The sequence below is a fragment of the Vombatus ursinus genome, unplaced genomic scaffold, assembly GCF_900497805.2.
Source record: "Vombatus ursinus unplaced genomic scaffold, bare-nosed wombat genome assembly UNPS02014825.1, whole genome shotgun sequence".
Lineage (NCBI taxonomy): Eukaryota > Metazoa > Chordata > Mammalia > Diprotodontia > Vombatidae > Vombatus > Vombatus ursinus.
The window spans coordinates 11,700,088-11,717,780 of NW_020954603.1; the positions used below are offsets into that span (position 1 = coordinate 11,700,088).

General features: G+C 35.1%; 1 protein-coding gene across 4 annotated transcripts in view; it reads right to left on the minus strand.

Annotated features, from left to right (window-relative positions):
- Positions 1-8,175: 8,175 nt before the first annotated feature.
- Positions 8,176-17,693, minus strand: part of LOC114024783 (DBIRD complex subunit ZNF326-like) — a 42,553-nt gene continuing 33,035 nt past the window's right edge. For 2 of the 4 annotated variants that reach the window (XM_027837929.1, XM_027837930.1), the window contains 4 exons: positions 16,914-17,013; positions 13,495-13,625; positions 12,049-12,144; positions 8,176-9,257 (listed from right to left, as the gene is read on the minus strand). In XM_027837929.1, coding sequence (XP_027693730.1) covers positions 9,066-9,257; positions 12,049-12,144; positions 13,495-13,625; positions 16,914-17,013 — 519 coding nt within the window. In that variant the 3' untranslated portion in view covers positions 8,176-9,065. Of the gene's footprint in view, positions 9,258-12,048; positions 12,145-13,494; positions 13,626-15,706; positions 15,859-16,913; positions 17,014-17,693 lie in introns of those variants that run through there. The other 2 variants (XM_027837932.1, XM_027837931.1) reach the window with 2 other exon arrangements.

The window sequence follows — 17,693 nt, forward strand, 5'->3', positions numbered from 1 at the left end:
AGAGAAAATGAAAGGGACTTCTGTCAAATTTCAAAATGATACTATGACGAACTCATTATCAAAACTGTCTAGAGTGCTGGATAAAAACTGGAAAAAATAATGGTACACAGCAGAGAATTCATAAAGGCAACCGAAAGTATATGTCTAGTGCTTCATAAACCCCAAATTGCAAAATACTGGGAGAATTATTATTCAATAAAAAATCCAGGGGAAATTGGACAGCAGCAAAGCCAAAAAATTAAACTTAGTCACACCACACACCATATGCTGAAAGAAACTGAAAGTGGACCATGATCTAATTTTTAATATTTGTGAAACATTCATCGTAGAAGACAAAAAACTGAAATATAGAAAATTATCAGAGACAAAACTTGACTATGTAAAATAACAAAAAGCAATGTATTAAAAAAAAGTTAACAGGTTGGGGAAAAAACACTCAAGTTAGGAAAATATTCATAGTTAATAAAAATCAAACATTCAGAATCTATAATAGACTGACAAAATTTCAGAGTAATACTCATTTCCCAGTGGATATAAAAGACATTTTAGGGGTAAAGGCAGAAGCAAATGATTAGTAAATTATTGAAAACTCTTTAAACTTATAATTAAGATAAAGGCAAATCAAAACAACTTTGAGGTACAAGTTCATGTCAGATGAAAGTACTAAAAATCAAAAACTCAATATTTGGCAGCATTGTGGGGAAACAAGAATATGCCACTAAAATTGACACTTTTCCTAAGAATTACACAATTGAACATATCTTTTAATATAAGTCTTATTAATAAGTTAGTATCCTGATGATGTTATTAAAAGACAGAAAAAAATCTATATAAAATCTGTAAAATGAGGGGGTTGGACTGCATGGTCTCTAAATATCTAACAGCTTTAAATCTATGCTTCTATGAAATATACACACACACACACACACACTCTTTGTAATAATTAAAAAAGTGGAAATTATGTGTCCAACTGAGAAATCACTGGGTAAGCTGTTACATTACTGTAACAAATTATAATTACCATAAAAATGACAAATGTGAATACAAATATGTAAAATCCTAAATAACATAACAGAATGAAAAACTAGAAAAATTACATCCAAAGCAACTAAATTTTTAAAAAATCAAGAGAACACTACAGATACACAGACAGAAAAGGGACTGAAAATGGACACGGAAAATAATTTGCTCCCATGTTTTTGTTTTTACATTTGGATTTTAACATTTGTTCTGCTTGAGAGTTCACATTTGCTAACATTACTAAATTTATTTTTTAAAAAGAAAAAAATGACCATAGGTTCAATTAATACTTTCCTAAAAAAATAAACTTTAAGCAAACAGTCTATTTTATTATTCTCTAATTGTTTTTTATTAATGACTTGTTGAATGCATCCTGGTGGTAACACTTCTTCCATTTGAATCACGTCTTCTGAATAATAAAACTAAATTGATTTAGTGATTCAAAACAGACTTTAACTGACCAACTGACAGTAGTTGTTGGAATTGATTACATTTCTTATGTGATGCAGAAAGCTTTAAAGTAACTCTACTACCCGGTATACTACCTTTCACAAGGTCACTGGTATAGTTTTTAGTCTCAGTATAAATCTCCTAACTTCAGAACATAAGAGTTGAGTCAGTGTTGTAATTCTCCCAAACATTAGTTTAAACAAAATACATAGCTTATTCTACTGTATAATTCCCTATCCTAACAGTGGGGGAAAAAACAACTTGCCCTGGCCCTCAGGAATACATTATCTAGTGAGGCCAGAAATTGAGGTCATTCTCCCATCAAGAAGACTAGTGAAATATAGTACCCTCTCTCAAAGAGAGGGCAATCTATTAAGAAAGGAATAATAGTACACAATACAATAAATGCTAAATTATGTTGTAAAGGGTCTAATTGTTAATGGAGTTCAAAAGGAAGGGAATAAGGGCTAGAAAAATTTGTAAAGCCTTTATAATGAAGCAACAGGATTTGAGCTAGGCCTCTAAAGACAGCTGGGGGCTTGGGGCAGAGTGGAGGGATTAAATGCCCAGACTGGGAAAACAGAGGAACAACAAAAGAAAAGGCTGAGAGGTAGGGCATGTTTGGGACAGTGAGGCAACTGACCAAATCATAGCACAGAGTGAATATTATAGAGTGAATAGTTGAATAGATAAGAGATTCCAGATTCCCAAAGTCCTAGAAAGTTCAGTTTTAAGGATCAGCAGGTAGGCTTATGCAAGAAATAACTGGGAGTCATATGTTGGCCTGGGTTTTTTTTAAATAAGTTTTTATTGGTATCTTCTCTTTCCTAGATCATCGTAGTTATCCCAAGTATCCCTCCCTTTCCTCATGTCGGATTGTTTTTTTAACTAGGAGTGACTGGATGAAATCAGCCTTGAACGATCAGTCTGGCAGTGGTATACCAAACAGAATGGAAGGAAGAGAATCTGCAGTTAGTGAAGTCAGCTAAGAGGATATACGGTAATTGAGGAATAAGAGGAAATGGGGGTATGAAAATAAAGACATTTGATTTGGACTCAGGAACTCTCATTCCAGTCCTGGCACTGACACTAAGAAGCAATGCAACCTCTAACAAGTCACAATGGAAGTCAATTTTGTCATGTGAAAAACTAGGAGATCCTATTAAATGATTTCTAAAGTCACTTCAAACTTTCGAATTTTGACGCTGTGATAAAAATTGGAACTAAGCTGGTTATAAAAGGAGCAGAGAACAGATAGGAGAGGTATTTCAGAGAAAAACAGCTCTTCATTGCCACGTATCTGGGGAATAGAAGAGAGATGATTAAAAAATCCCAAAGTTCTGACTGGCAGAAATCCAAGAATGACAATAACCACTGAAGGAGACGAAGTTGAGAGGTAGACCTCATCTGAAAAGGAGAAAAGTTTAGTTTAAGTAACTGTTACCTAAACTCAGCAGGTAAGTGATACAAGAGAAAGAGAGTCTGGCCTAGAGTCAGGAAGGCTTTTGTTCCTAAGACAGTACTCTATTTCAAATCTGGCCTCGGACACTGATTAGCTGTGTGACCCTGGGCAAGTCACTTCACCCTGTCTGCCTCAGTTTCCTCATCTGTAAAGTGAGCTGGAGAAGGAAATAGCAAACCACTCCAGGATCTTTGCCAAGGAAACCCCAAATGGGATCATAGAGAGTCTGACACGAGTGAAACAACTAAACAGCAAAATATCTAACTCAATCTGACATCCAAATGGAGAAGTCTAAGAGAAAAGAAAGTCAGACGAGAGGACAGGTTTGTATATTTAAGTCGTTAGCAAAGAAGTAACAGCTTGATTTTAGGTGACAGACTTCTAATTTATTTATCTGCACCAAGGGTTGGGCAAACTGAGAATGGTTTTTACATTTTTAAATATAATAAAACTTTATTTTGACCTCTGAACTAGCCACTCAACTTTTTTTTAAAAAAAAGGCTACTATAAATAAATTGAAATTGATCAATTAAAAAAAAAATGACATTCTGTAAATGGCAAAAAAAAAAGAAAGTACAATAGTACAACTACACAGAATTATGCAAACACAAATATGCACACAAATATGCATGTACATAGCCATACACAATACTGTAGTAGCCCTCCAAAAATACTCAACTTTGAAGAATAAATTTTTGTACTCATAGCTGTATATTTTTTCCAAATCAAAAGGCAGCCTACAATTCAAAATCCATTTCATGCTAGCCTTTAAAATGTATTTATAACATGAAAAAATATTAAACATCATGTAAGTGAGAAAAATAACACTAATATATTATTTGTTGAGTCTAATTCATTTTACTTGGTTGAATGAATAACAACTAAAGTTTCCTAACACGGATTTGACTGTAGAAAAAAAGGACATATTACATGTTATTCATACCTTAAATCAGTGTTATGTGCTTTCTGTTACATATTTGGAATCAAATTTCACCTTCAGAAAATATCACTTAATTAGAAATAACATGAAGGTGGTGGTCCTCTCAGATTTTAAAATTTCATGCTTCAACAGAAGTTGTGGGTTTAAAATTCTCAAACAGATGCTACCCCAGACTTGGTCCATTTCTTCTCAGTGTCAAACACAGTCAAATGTTCAGCATCCTCAAGCGAGGTGTGGCCTTTTCCTATAGAAACTTTCTAACTTGCAAAAAGAGCTTCATGAAGAACATAAATAGAAAACATTACAAGACTACCTCTTGAAGATACCAAGTCGTGCCAGCTTCATCACTTTACCTGCAGTAGCCACTCTGGACTGGTCTATCTGGGGGCTCACTGCAATTATGGATCAGGGACCTCACTGCCATGCCCCAGCTGCTAACCAAAGCTACAAAAAAATGGAGATTTACAACTATTTCCTCAGTACTAAACCAAGGATACAGAAGCTAGACAACTGGGAACACGATGAATTCTAAATCTGTAAGTATCATGCAAAAGAAAATGCAAAGTATGGTGTCAAGGGAGTCCTCCAGGAGCAATAGGACATCTTGGCAAATTCTCTGAAGAGTAAATTTAACAGTTATTAAAGAACACCACCCTATTATGGCAGTCACTGAACTTTACATCACAAGAAAAGATGCAAGGGATTTTCAGGAAGACATCTGTCACTTAACAATGATAGTGACCTGAGCCCCAACAAGCAATTCAAATCCCAACTGAGGAAAGTGAGTTAACCCTTTGAGGCGTGGGACTTCAAGAACTTGAACCTTAGCACTACTGATCTGCAATTACTGATGCTATTGGAGAAATTCTGATGCAAAGGAGAAAATCTCAAAACCACCTTCTGAATCAGATACGCTTAAGACATTCACATGTCAAGTTATACTACATGGTTATGCCAATCATTGCATGACTTTTGGCCAAAGGTCACTACAAAACCTTACAGAGGAAAGAGTAATTAAAACCAGGTGTCAAAAAAAAAAAAAAGATAAAGTAACACAACCTTAACAACAAGTAAACAACAAAAGTAAAAAGTGACATTTTATCTGTTATCACTCTATTAGGTGGTTTTGCTTAAGAGTTTGAAGGGAATTTAGTTGGCAGTGGTATTTGCATGCTTATTGGGAAGTGTGTCCAAACAAAATGTTTCTTTTTTTATAGGCATCTAGAAATATAATCAAACAATAAGGTCAGAGTTCATTTTGGAATGTAAAAATAGGTAACATTTAAATTAATTTTATTAAGGAGACACTCTAGTATTTCATATGATTTTAACTATAGGGTTGAAAATGTATTTAAATCTGATTTTAAGCGACCAGGGTAAAAGCTTAAAAACAAATTTATGGGGGCAGCTAAGTGGCACAGTGGATAGAGCACACTGGAGTCAGAAGGACCTGAGTTCATATCCAGCCTCAGACACATAACACTCCCTAGCTGTGTGACTCTGGGCAAGTCACTTAACCGAGTTTTCCAAAGCGGTAACACACTTATCTAATCAAATACTTGTCTATAGTAAATATAAGTTAAAATTATTTCCAGGAAATTTCTAGTACAGTTTCAGATAAAGTAGGATAAAATACTAAAGTACAGAAGATCATCGAGCTTAGGTACATCACAAATACAGCTTAGGTGAACCAGGAAAACTGACACTGGTTTCTATTTAATCTCCACAAGAGTAACATTAGAGCATGGTTTGAAAATAGTCTTCTGAAAACAGTTTTTGTGAATCTGAGACGGTTGAGCCAGAACAAATTATGATAATTATTCTATATCACCTGAAAGAATATACATCTAATAACAATCAGATAAGTTAATAGTTTCGTGAGACCTGACTTATATAAGTCGAAGGGAATTAAAAAAACAAAACAATTTATGAAATTGATAAAAACCAATCAATCCTAAAAATTCTGAGCTTGGACATAACACAATTTCAAAAAACTGTTCTAAGGCGTAAAATGAGTTGCTTTGAAGTATCTAATTATAAAAAAAAACCTAATTATGGTCTCATGAAAAGAGACTCTGAGGGCACATCAAATAATAACTCATTTTACACTGTACATTAAGATTTTCAAAGCATTCTCTTAACCATTTTACATATGAAGTAGTTGGTATATCCTTATTTTTGAGATGATCTCTGAAAGATTAGGTGACTGGAGTGGGGAGAAACAATGGGGTGACATAACATTACACATACAATGTTTCATTTACAAACCAACACAAAAAATAACTCATAGTACACATATAATGTGCCACCAAAGTATACTGAAGAGAATAGCTTATGTCACATCAAAGCTAACAGAAACAATCTGTGAATGCAGTGAATGTTGGTGTCACTCAAAAGCATGCAGTTTTCTTGCTTTTAATAGGTGCACACTGACCTGCATATGTAAACAGATGTAGATATGTGTATCTAGAAACACAAACCTTTTTTTTTTAAACACCAATGTTCCCTAAGCAGGCTCTTCACCAAGTCAGTCTTGGGTTATGAATTGTTCAATCACATCAACTCTTTAAGACCATTCACTAGGTCACAGAGGGGTTATGATATGTATGAATAAAGGAAGCAGCCAAAACAACTAAATTACAGGTCCCAGATACATTCAAATAAGTATCATCCTGTGGATTCCATATGACTGCAAATCTATGAAAAGCCTCATCTCAGAATAAGAAAAATTCCAAGTGAACCAAAGAAGAACTGAAAGATGCATGGTTGGGTTAAGCAGACTGCAGTATACTATCAACAGTGACTTGTGCATCAAAAGTGACAAAAAACATCTCACCAAGGAAGGATATATATGGTTGAAAATGATATGGAAAAGGGATTGCAGACTGAGAGCCCTAACTGTTGTTCATGACAAACTGAAAGAAAAAGAGGAAGGTATTAGATGAATCTACGGAAAGAAATGGTCAAGAACTACCCAGGATGAGAAAGTGTGGATGGTCTACAATCTGCCCCACAGGAGGGACTCTTTCCACTAATAAGACTACAGATCCACTTATGCATATTTTTGGTAACCTGTAGCCAAAAAGGCCAAAAGCATCAGAAGAATATTTACACAGAAATGACACTAATAGAAGATCACTAAGGCCAAGAAAGCAGGCCTGACAATAACTGGTCTTGGAAAACATGAACACATTTGATATTTGCAAGATACTTCAAGGGCGCTTCTCTCTAAACATCTTTAAACATTTACTAATCATCCCCCTGCTTGTAATGTTTCTAGGTAGTTCTGCATTCTACAAGTCATCTCCCATACTGGCACTTGTCTAACACCCAGGGGAAACAAAAAAAAATGATAATTGTTGGTTTGCTACTGGACTGTCAATATGCTCTTAACTATATATACGTTGATTCTATCATATACAAAATTTTAATTCCATCCCATCAATTTGAAAAGGTTGCAAAAGGCTTGAGTAGAATGCTAATACAAACAAAGATAAGCATTAAGATAATTTCCAAAGTCCAACAAACAGACTAACCTCATCTCTCCTAACTGAACCAACATCTCAGCTGTGTAGCAGGGCTCAGTCGATTCTGAAAGGATAACCAAGCATGGTCTGCATCCAACAAAAATGCACAGGATGCCATGGCAAGGGCAGCTCGTGGCCCTTCAGGACTGAAGAAACTTTCATCTCCTGGTTGCAACTGATCTAACTGAAGGTGCTAAAGGAGTTAATGGCCTGTCAAATTCTACAAATGTCATTACAGCAATACTTCAAAGACCTATTAATTCTTCCATCTATATAGCTCACAAAGCCATCTCCACCTTAGAATCTCAGAGTTACCTAAAGGCTACAGAGACTAAATAACCTGTCCCTGGTTACAGAGTGGACAAGGGTCAGAGCTATTTTAATCCAGGTTTTCCACACTCTAAGACCTTAATTCTACCCCCATGCCACATGCCTTTCATTACTGTCATCTACTTAGTGCCCCAAAACCTAAAATATTTCCTATCTCTTGGAAAAAATGAGAACTCTTATCTCTAAATTTAAAACTACATTTAAGATTACTGGAGAAAACATACTTTTAGAGACAAACCAATGGTACTTTTCAATATAAACAATGATGAAGAGTTATGACTAACTTTCATGTTCTGATTTACTTACCCCTCACTAAAAATGAAGAAAAGAATGTTTAAAAGAAGGAACTTAAGAATATTCACCCCACCCCCTTAAGCACAACTATTTTTAAGAAAGTCATCATAATAACATCTTTTTGAAACTCAGTGATTATTTATTCAAAAAAGAGACAATATTCACAAAAATATGACAGCTTGATTCTGAACATGTGAGCTAGTAAAAGGCATGACAAAGGAACTCACAACACCTATGATACAATTTCATATTCAAACATATAATCAAAAGGAAATCAAGGTTTGGCACAGAAAAAAAACTCAAAAATTTCTGAACAGATCAGAAAGATACTCAAAACCAATTTTACATGTGGGTTAAAATGAAATTTGGAAAAATCCATACTTGTCAAAAATTTCATTACTGAAAGAAGTGAAGTTCTCTCCACTGTTTTTTTCAATAACTGAACACTGAAGCTACACAATACTGATTTTAAAAATACTCCATTAATAAAGTACATTTGATCTAAAATTGTTACTTCAGGGAAAAACTGTTTCTAGAAAACATTTGCTGCTATAAATTGATACATAGTCACAAAAAAGCTGTGAAGTGTATACCCTAACACAAACTAGCATACACTGAGCAATGCAGTCTAAAAATAGCCATACTTGAAGTAAAAAGTTCTGGCCCATTCATCTCTCCAAAGGGTAATTATTCAAAAAGTTTTTTATACATTCTGAATATTTACTCCCCTCAGCAGCATATCTGTTAAAGTGATTAAAATAGACATATTAATACTATACATCTCAGCCTCAACCAATAAAGAAAAAAAATTATACAATTACGAGATCTAAGTTTTGTGGCTGTAAAAGTCTTACTAAAATAGTCTCACCTGCATTTTGTAAATCAATCCAAAACATTTTGAATGTCTATAACCAAATTTTAAGATCACGGAATGCATGCCCAGAGTGTTAACCAACTCCTATTTTATACCATTTAAAAAGTCTTCCACTTAACCAATTTAGGAAAGGGGAAAAAAAATCGCTCCATCCAATTCGTCATGGAGTTAATCTTCTTCAGGCTGTTCAGTGCTGAAGTCAGCCTGTTCTTCTCTTCCTTCCTCTTCTTCCTCCTCTTCTACTGCTTCTCCCACGTCTTCTTCCTCCTCCCCAGGGTCATCAATCTTTTCTTCCTCCTCATCAGATTCTTCTCCCTGTTGCTCCTGACTTTGATCTGCAGCCTCAAAAGAATTCTTATCCTGAAACCAAAACAACAATTTTTGTATAGAAGTGATATATTCATTTTATGTGAATCAAATTTCTAGAAAGCACTCTGAACAATCTAAAATTGTAGCCACCTGTGATCTGTTGTTACGAGTACAGTATGAAGAAGGCACGTTTGTACCTTTGACTTTTATCCCACATTCTACCAATATAAAGTAACCAAGGAGATCTGTAAAACTACTGAAAGTACTACCTTATTTCCCACTTTCCTATAGCCTATGCTTTCTTCCTAATGGGATTCCAGAGACACCCATAAGAAATAATTTTTTAATGTATGCAATTAATTTTTGGTAAAAACAAAGCAAATTTTATAAGTAGATGACCCTAACTGAACACAAACTCCTAATTAGAGTCAATGTATTTTTATAAACGGCTGCTTAAATTTCATTTGAATGTTTCAAGTTGCATAACTTTGCAACATTACTAAAAATTTGTGACAGACACAAAATCTGCATGTCTCAATTATTGGTCATACTGGAATAAAAACATAGACTATCAAAAACTGAATATTTACAAATTGGAACATGCCATTTTAACAACTCAAAAGTGACCTGACCAAAAGTAAGACTTAGTAGCCTAAGCCTATTTCACTTATTTCATTGAGTAGTCTAAGGAGGTGGCTTTCCATTCCAAATTATAGTGCCAATTCAGAGCTACTATCCTACTCTGCAAAAATCCATTACTATCTTCTAGATAATTAAGAGTCTGAAAGCAACCTAGATTACAAATTACTACATTGCTTGGACTAAAAAGCAGGGTTTTACTTCACCAGCAGAATTTCAGTTCTACCTGCCCAGTCAACAGTTCCACAGCAAGAACATTTAAGAGTAGATGTGAACTAGAAGTCATTAAAGTCAACAAGCCCAAGGGATTTCTGCTGGGAGCCCCAGAAAAGGCCCACAAAGCCCCAGCCACTTCACAGAAGGCACTACTCTGTTCTCATGTCCCTAGATAGAAACACACTGACTAAGTGGCTTGAAGAAATCCTTCAAAATAATTTGGAAGTTCAGTCTTTTTTTCGATTAGATTCCATGACTGCTTTTTGACATTAAGAACTAAGGGTATTCACTGAAAATATCTGCATTTGTGCCTTTACATAACTTTGTTTAAAATATCAACCACAATACAGTACTGCCTAGATAATTTACATAAAAATTATACCTAACAATTTAGTCTGATTTATTCACCCAAATTCTCATCTAAAATATCTAAGACAGGGGGAAATTAGGTGGTGCAGTGGATAAAGCATAGGCCCTGGAGTCACGAGGAGCTTAATTTAAATCCAGCCTCAGACACATGATACTAGCTGTGTGACCCTGGGCAAGTAACTTAACCCTGATTGCCTCACTCAAAAAAAAAAAATCTAAGACAGGAAACATTACAAATATTGAGGCAATGACAAAAAGAAGTAACTGCTTTATCCAGAAGAGACAGAATATGAATCTGCTGACTTAAGTGTAGTCTGTCAATATCATAATTAGGAACTGACATGACACCTCCTACAGCAACTCTTCCAAATTTTTCCACACTCTCCTCAAAACCCCAGCTGCCTCATTTAGAGGGAAGGATAGCCAACACACTGAATGATAAAACAAGGTTTCAAAAGTCTGGAATTTAATGTGATAAATATAAAGTCCCGAAGTTCTGTTCAAAAATCAATTCTGCTAGTGTAGGATGGGTGGGCTACTTCTAGAGATCAATTCAATTTTAGGAGACTGCAACCTCAGTAAGGGTCAGCACTGTCATAAACCAGGCAAAAAAGCTAACTGCATCTAAATTTGCATTATTGGAAGCACGGTCACAGAGAGAAAGATGCCCTGGTCCAACCACACCTAGAGAACTGTGTCCAGATCTGAAGCCATTTTACAAAGGACACTGAGAGTTTCAGCTGACTCAGAGAAAGGTGAGCCACAGATGAAAATAAATTGGAAAACAAGCCATAAAATAATTGGGAATGTTAGGCTTAACGAATATGGGAATGTTAGGCTTAAAGAATAGAAAACAAGGGAGGATCTGATAGTTTCCTTCAAAGGAAAGTCACATGGGAAGATGGATTATACTTATTTTTGCTAAGCTCAGAAAAGCAGAAAAAAGACCAGTATACAGAAATTTTTAAAAGGTAGATTATACATAAAAACAAGGTAAAACTTACTCACAGCTATCTAAAATGGGAATGGAAAGTTTTACAAGGTATGATTTTGCTGTCACTAGAGGCCTTCCAATGACAGTGGGTATGACCACTTGTCTGGGAACGGCATTGAAGGAGCTTTGTACTTTGGGTGGACTAGATGACAATGACGACAAAAAGAAGAATAACAAACATTTATATACACTATAAGGTTGGCAAAACACTACACATACATTCCTTCATTTAATCCTTTCAATGTAGTTGGGCTTTACTAAACTTTTTTTGCTCTTTTTAATTCTCTGTTACATCAGATGGCTCTCTGGAAAAGGGGGTCTCACTCCACAAAGTTCTACTCTACTATCTTATCATAACATAGAGGTAACCCAGGGTTTCTCATTTCTGAAGTAATTACTTATAATTCCTTTTTGGGGGGAATAATGTACAGTAATGCAAAGCAACATCCAAGTATCACAAAACTGTTCAATAACAGGAAAATAGTTTATCTGTCTATACTCAAACATTCAGTATAATTCCCCTACATTATTTATTAAATCTAAATATGGAAATGTGTGAACATTGTAGCAATTTAACCATCACAGCATTATATCAACACTCAGAAAATCTTTTCAAACTCTTACCTTAACAAAAAGTTCATATCGTGCTTTTACAAGTGGATTATTCAAGATGCTGGTAGCAGTTAAGATGCTCTCTCTTTTTATTTGCTCCCTATATGCCTACAAGAAGAAAAAACATAAATACTTAAAGAGCTAATCCATGTGAAAGTATTCAAATTCATAAGTACTTTTATTCAAATCATTTCTTTTCATTGACATTTGAAAACTGCTGACAAAATGTAACAGTATCTATAACGGCCAATTGTTAATCTATGGATTTCAAGATCTTAAAAGTTTTTTTTTTGCCCTCAATATACTACAATAAAAACCACTAATCATTTATTTTCTTGTATAAATACACCCTATTTCTGAGTGTGAATCTATTTATGCTAATTAAGAAATAAATTTGCCTCTCCTTTATGCCACTACTCATACTGTTTCAATAACAAAAGCTTAGGGAGACTTGTCCTGAGAAATAACAGCTATAAGGGGATTTTTGTGCCCTTAACCCCCTTTCCCCACCTTTCTTCTTTTTCCCCCTTTTATTCTTCCTTTCCTTTTCTGTCTCATTTTCTTTGTTTACCTCTTTTCATTAAAAGTGAGCAACAGTTCTCACCAAAGCTACAATCATTCTAAAATAGGGTTTGGGTATAGGAATTGAGGTGTTTAAAGGAAAGATTCTAGTGGACAAAAGGTAGAACAGGAAAGATGGGTAAAGGCAAAGAGGGAAGGAGAAAGGATGGTGGCTAGAACAGGAATAGGAAAACTGAAATTCACAGAATAAAAAGTGGGTTAAATGATGTTTTAGGTCTTATCCCTGGGAATCAGTGTGAAAACATATATGTATTCTCAAAGTATGTTCCACTTGAAAGCAAAAAGAGATGTTTTAAATTTCTTTATACTTGGGACAGAGTTTTCTAACTTTCACCCCCACAACCACAAAATCATCTTTTACTGACCTTAATAATGACCTTGCATGAAATACATACAACATAGCTGAATGACAGACCAGCAGAGAAGCAAAACTACTTGAACCAGAACATAACTCAAACTTTCAAAGATGACATAATGATCAAGTATCTAATAACCTTAATGCCTTTCCTCCTTTTAACAAGTCTTTCTTACCTACAGGTTATCAGTTAAAAAATTGGTAAGTTTCACTCTCTCAGTGAAGGGATATTTTATAGGAATTAGGGACTACGTGGCCAGTCAAAGAGAAAATCTAATGATTTTTAAAAGCATTACTTGTATTCTAATTTTCCTCTCCTCAAAAATAAAAGTCTCAAACCATTCATGACAATTTTTAAAATTACAAATCTGAGTAGGTTTTCAGATACAAGTACCTGAAGATATTTACAGGGATCAATACGAAACCAGTTCAAAGGTAGTGTGACCCAATAAGCACCACCAGCCCTTAGCAGCACAAACGTAAGAGAAGTCAATGGTTTACTAGACTAGAGTCAAACATACTTGTTTCCCCTTGGCATGGTCAGGAGATTTTAAGTGCTGTTGAACCGAACTGTGTAAGGCAGGTACATACACACTGCAAGCATTGCAGTGTACTGTCTCTACTTTCATCATGTGGTCATCTGCAGTAACCCCTAAAAAATACATTCAACTATTAAAGAGAATTAACAACTCAGAGTGCAACATTAACATGTTGCCTTGTGAGTAGTAGACAAAATCATGCGTAAAAAGACTGTTATTTCAATAAATATGAGAAACCGCTACGTTGATCAAAGAACATACACATCAGAAAAGAGCAGGACTTACATAAACATTTTCTGTATACCAGGAGCCTCACACAAATCAGGCTTTGTAATTTCATTCCCACATTACGTTGCAGGGCAGAAAAAAAGTTATTCCATAAGACAGGAGGATAAACTGAAAAAAACTACAATGCCTAAATTTGGAAAGATAGAGGCCACAAAGAAATAAAACCAAACTGCATAAAATCATGAAGGGTATGGATAGGGTGAACATAAATTCACCAAATTCCAGTATACCAGTCTGACATACCTTAACACTTACAAAAATAGGCAAGTTTTCAAATTATGCCAACTACTAATTTACAAAGTAGGGAAAGGACAGTGCTAAACTAAAAGGGAGTAGAGGCCAAAGACAAACCAAAATAGGATTAACCAAGATTTACATCGATTCACAGACAACAGAGCAACAATGAGCTAGAAAGCGTTAGGCACATTTAGGGTTATATTAGGAATTTAAAGGTGATGGAAACACAGGACGGTAACACAGCACAACCTCGCTGTATCACACAATTCTCTGTGGTGTCATGATGAAGGAACCTGAGACAATGTGGAGGGACCATGGGGGTCTGACCCAGTATTATGGATCACAGGATCACTGATGTTCTTACAATCTAACTTCCCAACCAAAAGAAAACGGAATATGGTGAGCTCTTCAGTGATTCAAGAATTTCAAAGAATGAAAAAGACATAAAGAGACAGAGACAGAGATAAAGATTGAGTACTGAAGTGAGAGGAGATGAGGAGATTCTCTGCAGCAGGATTCAGGAAAGAGAAGAGAGGACAAGATGAAGGAAAGTACAAAAGAGAATTCTCTGAGGGCTCCAATGCCTCACCTCTAACGTCCTCCAAATGCCTCACATATTGTCCTTCTATCCAGGAAAGACAAAACACTAGGACATAACTTCATTCCAGAATAAACTATTTCATTTCTGGCCATCTACTCTTAACCTTTCCTCTGAAAAATTCCTTGCCCCTGGACATGAGTAACATTAATCCTTACAAGACCCAATGGCAAATGAGCATTTGTTAAAACCCTCTCCTTATGCCTAAATACCAAGTGAAAAGAGTGATAATCATCTAATGCAAGGTTCTTGACCTGAGGGCACCCAAACTTCTTTTTTTTTGGTCTAATATGTATTTCAATAATTATTTTCTTTGTAATCCTATACACTTTATTTTATGCATTTAAAAACACTATTCTGAAAAGGGGTCCATGGGCTTCACCAGATTGCCAGAGGGGTCCATGACGCAAAAAAAGATTAAGAACCCCTGATCTAATATAATTATTTTAAACAACTGAGAAAAATAAGTACTTTCATTCATTTTAGAAGGGTCCAAGGGGCAGCTAGGCGGTGCCGTGGATAGAGCACCAGCCCTGGAGTCAGGAAGACCTGAGTTCAAATCCAGCCTCAGACACCTAACACTTACCAGCTGTGTGACTCTGGGCAAGTCACTTAATCCCAATTGCCTCGCCCCCCTTCCTCTAAAAAAAAGGAAGGGTCCACATTTATTTTTAATTATAAGCTCATTTTAAAAGATGATAAACTAGAAGCATTTAGATTAGCAAAAAATTTATTGCTATCATACTAAAAGGAATTTTAGAAATCAAACCTAAAATGGATTGTTTAAAGACTTAAAAAATATTCATAATTTGCTGTGGAGAAAATTATAGAGAGGGGATAAAGTCAAATTAATAAAGTATATTTTTTAAAGGGAGGAGGGGAAAATAAAGTCTTTCAACAAGGCACTATTAGAGGAAATTAAAGACAAAATAGATTCATCTGATCACTTAAAAAGAAGAAAGAAAAAATACAAAAAATTTTTGCATTAAATGGACCCACAGAGGCAATCTAGTTTAGTTTTTTCATCTATAAAGTGAGGTAACTGAAGTTCAGGGCAATGAACTAACTTACCCAAGGTCACAAAAATGGAAGAGCCAGGATTTGAACCCAGGTCATTTGACTCCAAATCCAGTGCTCCTGTCCCACTATACCACAGGGAAATGAAAAGGCAGTTCTGGAAACCCATAAATTACCAAGAATCGCATCAAAAAATCCAAAAATTTCTATAAATGAGAGAAATGTAAATTAAAATTCTTATGATTCGACTTGATATCCATCAAAATGGCAAAGACAACAACCTAGGGTAACTGTGGTAAAAACAAGGGGGAAAAAAAGGAACTGTAAGTAGAGTTGTGAATTAGTTCCCCCCTTGGGTAAACAATTTGAAACTATATGATAAGTGTTATAATGATAAACACACCCCTTAAATCAATGATCCCATGCCTGGGACTATATCACCATGGGAGAAAAAAAGAAATGTCTATATAGAAGCATGCCCAGTACTCACTACTGAGCACTCACTACTCAATAGTAGCAACAAGCCCCAAAACCAAACATCCAGCCACTGGAGAATGGCAGAACAAGCTATGCTGGTTATATCACTCTGCCATAAGAAAGGAAGTCAAAGAATTATAGGAAGAATTATAAGATGAGATACAATGTAAAATGGAACCAAAAGAATAATGATAGATACTCTACAATTATAATTACACAATAAGAACAATAAACCCAGGTTAAGTTCACAGAAAAGGCCAAAAAAAATCAGGAAATAAAGGATGATGAGGGTGTTAAAGTCATGTATAGACATCTTTGGGATTTGCTTTAATCAAGTAGCATATAACAACATACAAGCAATTATTCACCATTTTTTTTCATTTTTCTTATTTCTTTATTCCTATTTGTGAATTTGAATATTTGAACTTAACTAGGAAGTTTCAATAAATTTTACTTAAAGATTTTTAAGGATGTTTTACAAAATATTCCACCATTTGCATACTGAGGATATGAAAATCTAATACACACAACAGAGTAAGATCTTTGCCTTTAAAATGATTTTCTGTTTAAGTATTTAGCAAATATCTTTTCACTTCACATTCTGAATCTTGCTCCTAATTGGGTAAAAAGGGCTTTGTCCCAATTCTCATTTAAAAAATTGAAACATGCATGGAATTTTGAATATCAATCAAAAGAGACAGAAAGGGAGAAAGAAAGGGAGTACAACTTATCAAACATTTGTAACAACAAATTTAAAAAACACAACTGGTCAGAAAATACCTACCTTCCATTACATCTTTCTCAGTTGCTTTCACAGCTTCTGAATCATTAGTTGTCTGTTGTTTACGCATAGATGTTTTCTTGAATTTATTCACCATACATTCCTAAAAAGAACACAATTAAGAAATAAGATCCAATAGTATAAATACATAAAAACAGCTAACATTTATACAGTACTTTAAGATTTACAAAGCACTTGATATCTGTTGCTGTACTTGAGTTTTGTGAGATCAATCTACAGATATCATCATCTTCATTTTAAAGAAGAGAAAATTGAGGCTCAGAAAGCTTAAGTGACCAGGCCATGGTGAAACAGCAAATCTGTACTGGAGGTCGAATTCCAGACCAGTCATTCCTGACTCCAAACTGAACAGAGTAAGTAGTCCCAGCCCTCAAGAAATGCATACGGTCATCAAGGATACAAGCTAATTAAGAAACAGCATAATTAAGTACAAAGTTATACTGAACAGATCACAAACCCAGAAGGAATTTTTGGTTGGGTTTTGTTGTTATTGTTGTTTTTAAATGGAAGCCAATATAGGCTGTAATAGTTAATTGAAGCTTCACAGAGCAGATAAGGAAGATCTGAGCTAGGGAAACAATGGGGTCAGATGTGGGGTAGGTAAAGGGCCAAAGTGTATTAAAGAGGAACACTACCAAGTATAATGAGGTGGAGGCAGCAATAAGCATGCCAGTGTCTGAATTACTGCCATACTCTTTTATCTCTCAAAGGTCTATCCAACTCCTAAAGCCCCAAGTCTTCATTCCTTGGTCATTCCATGCC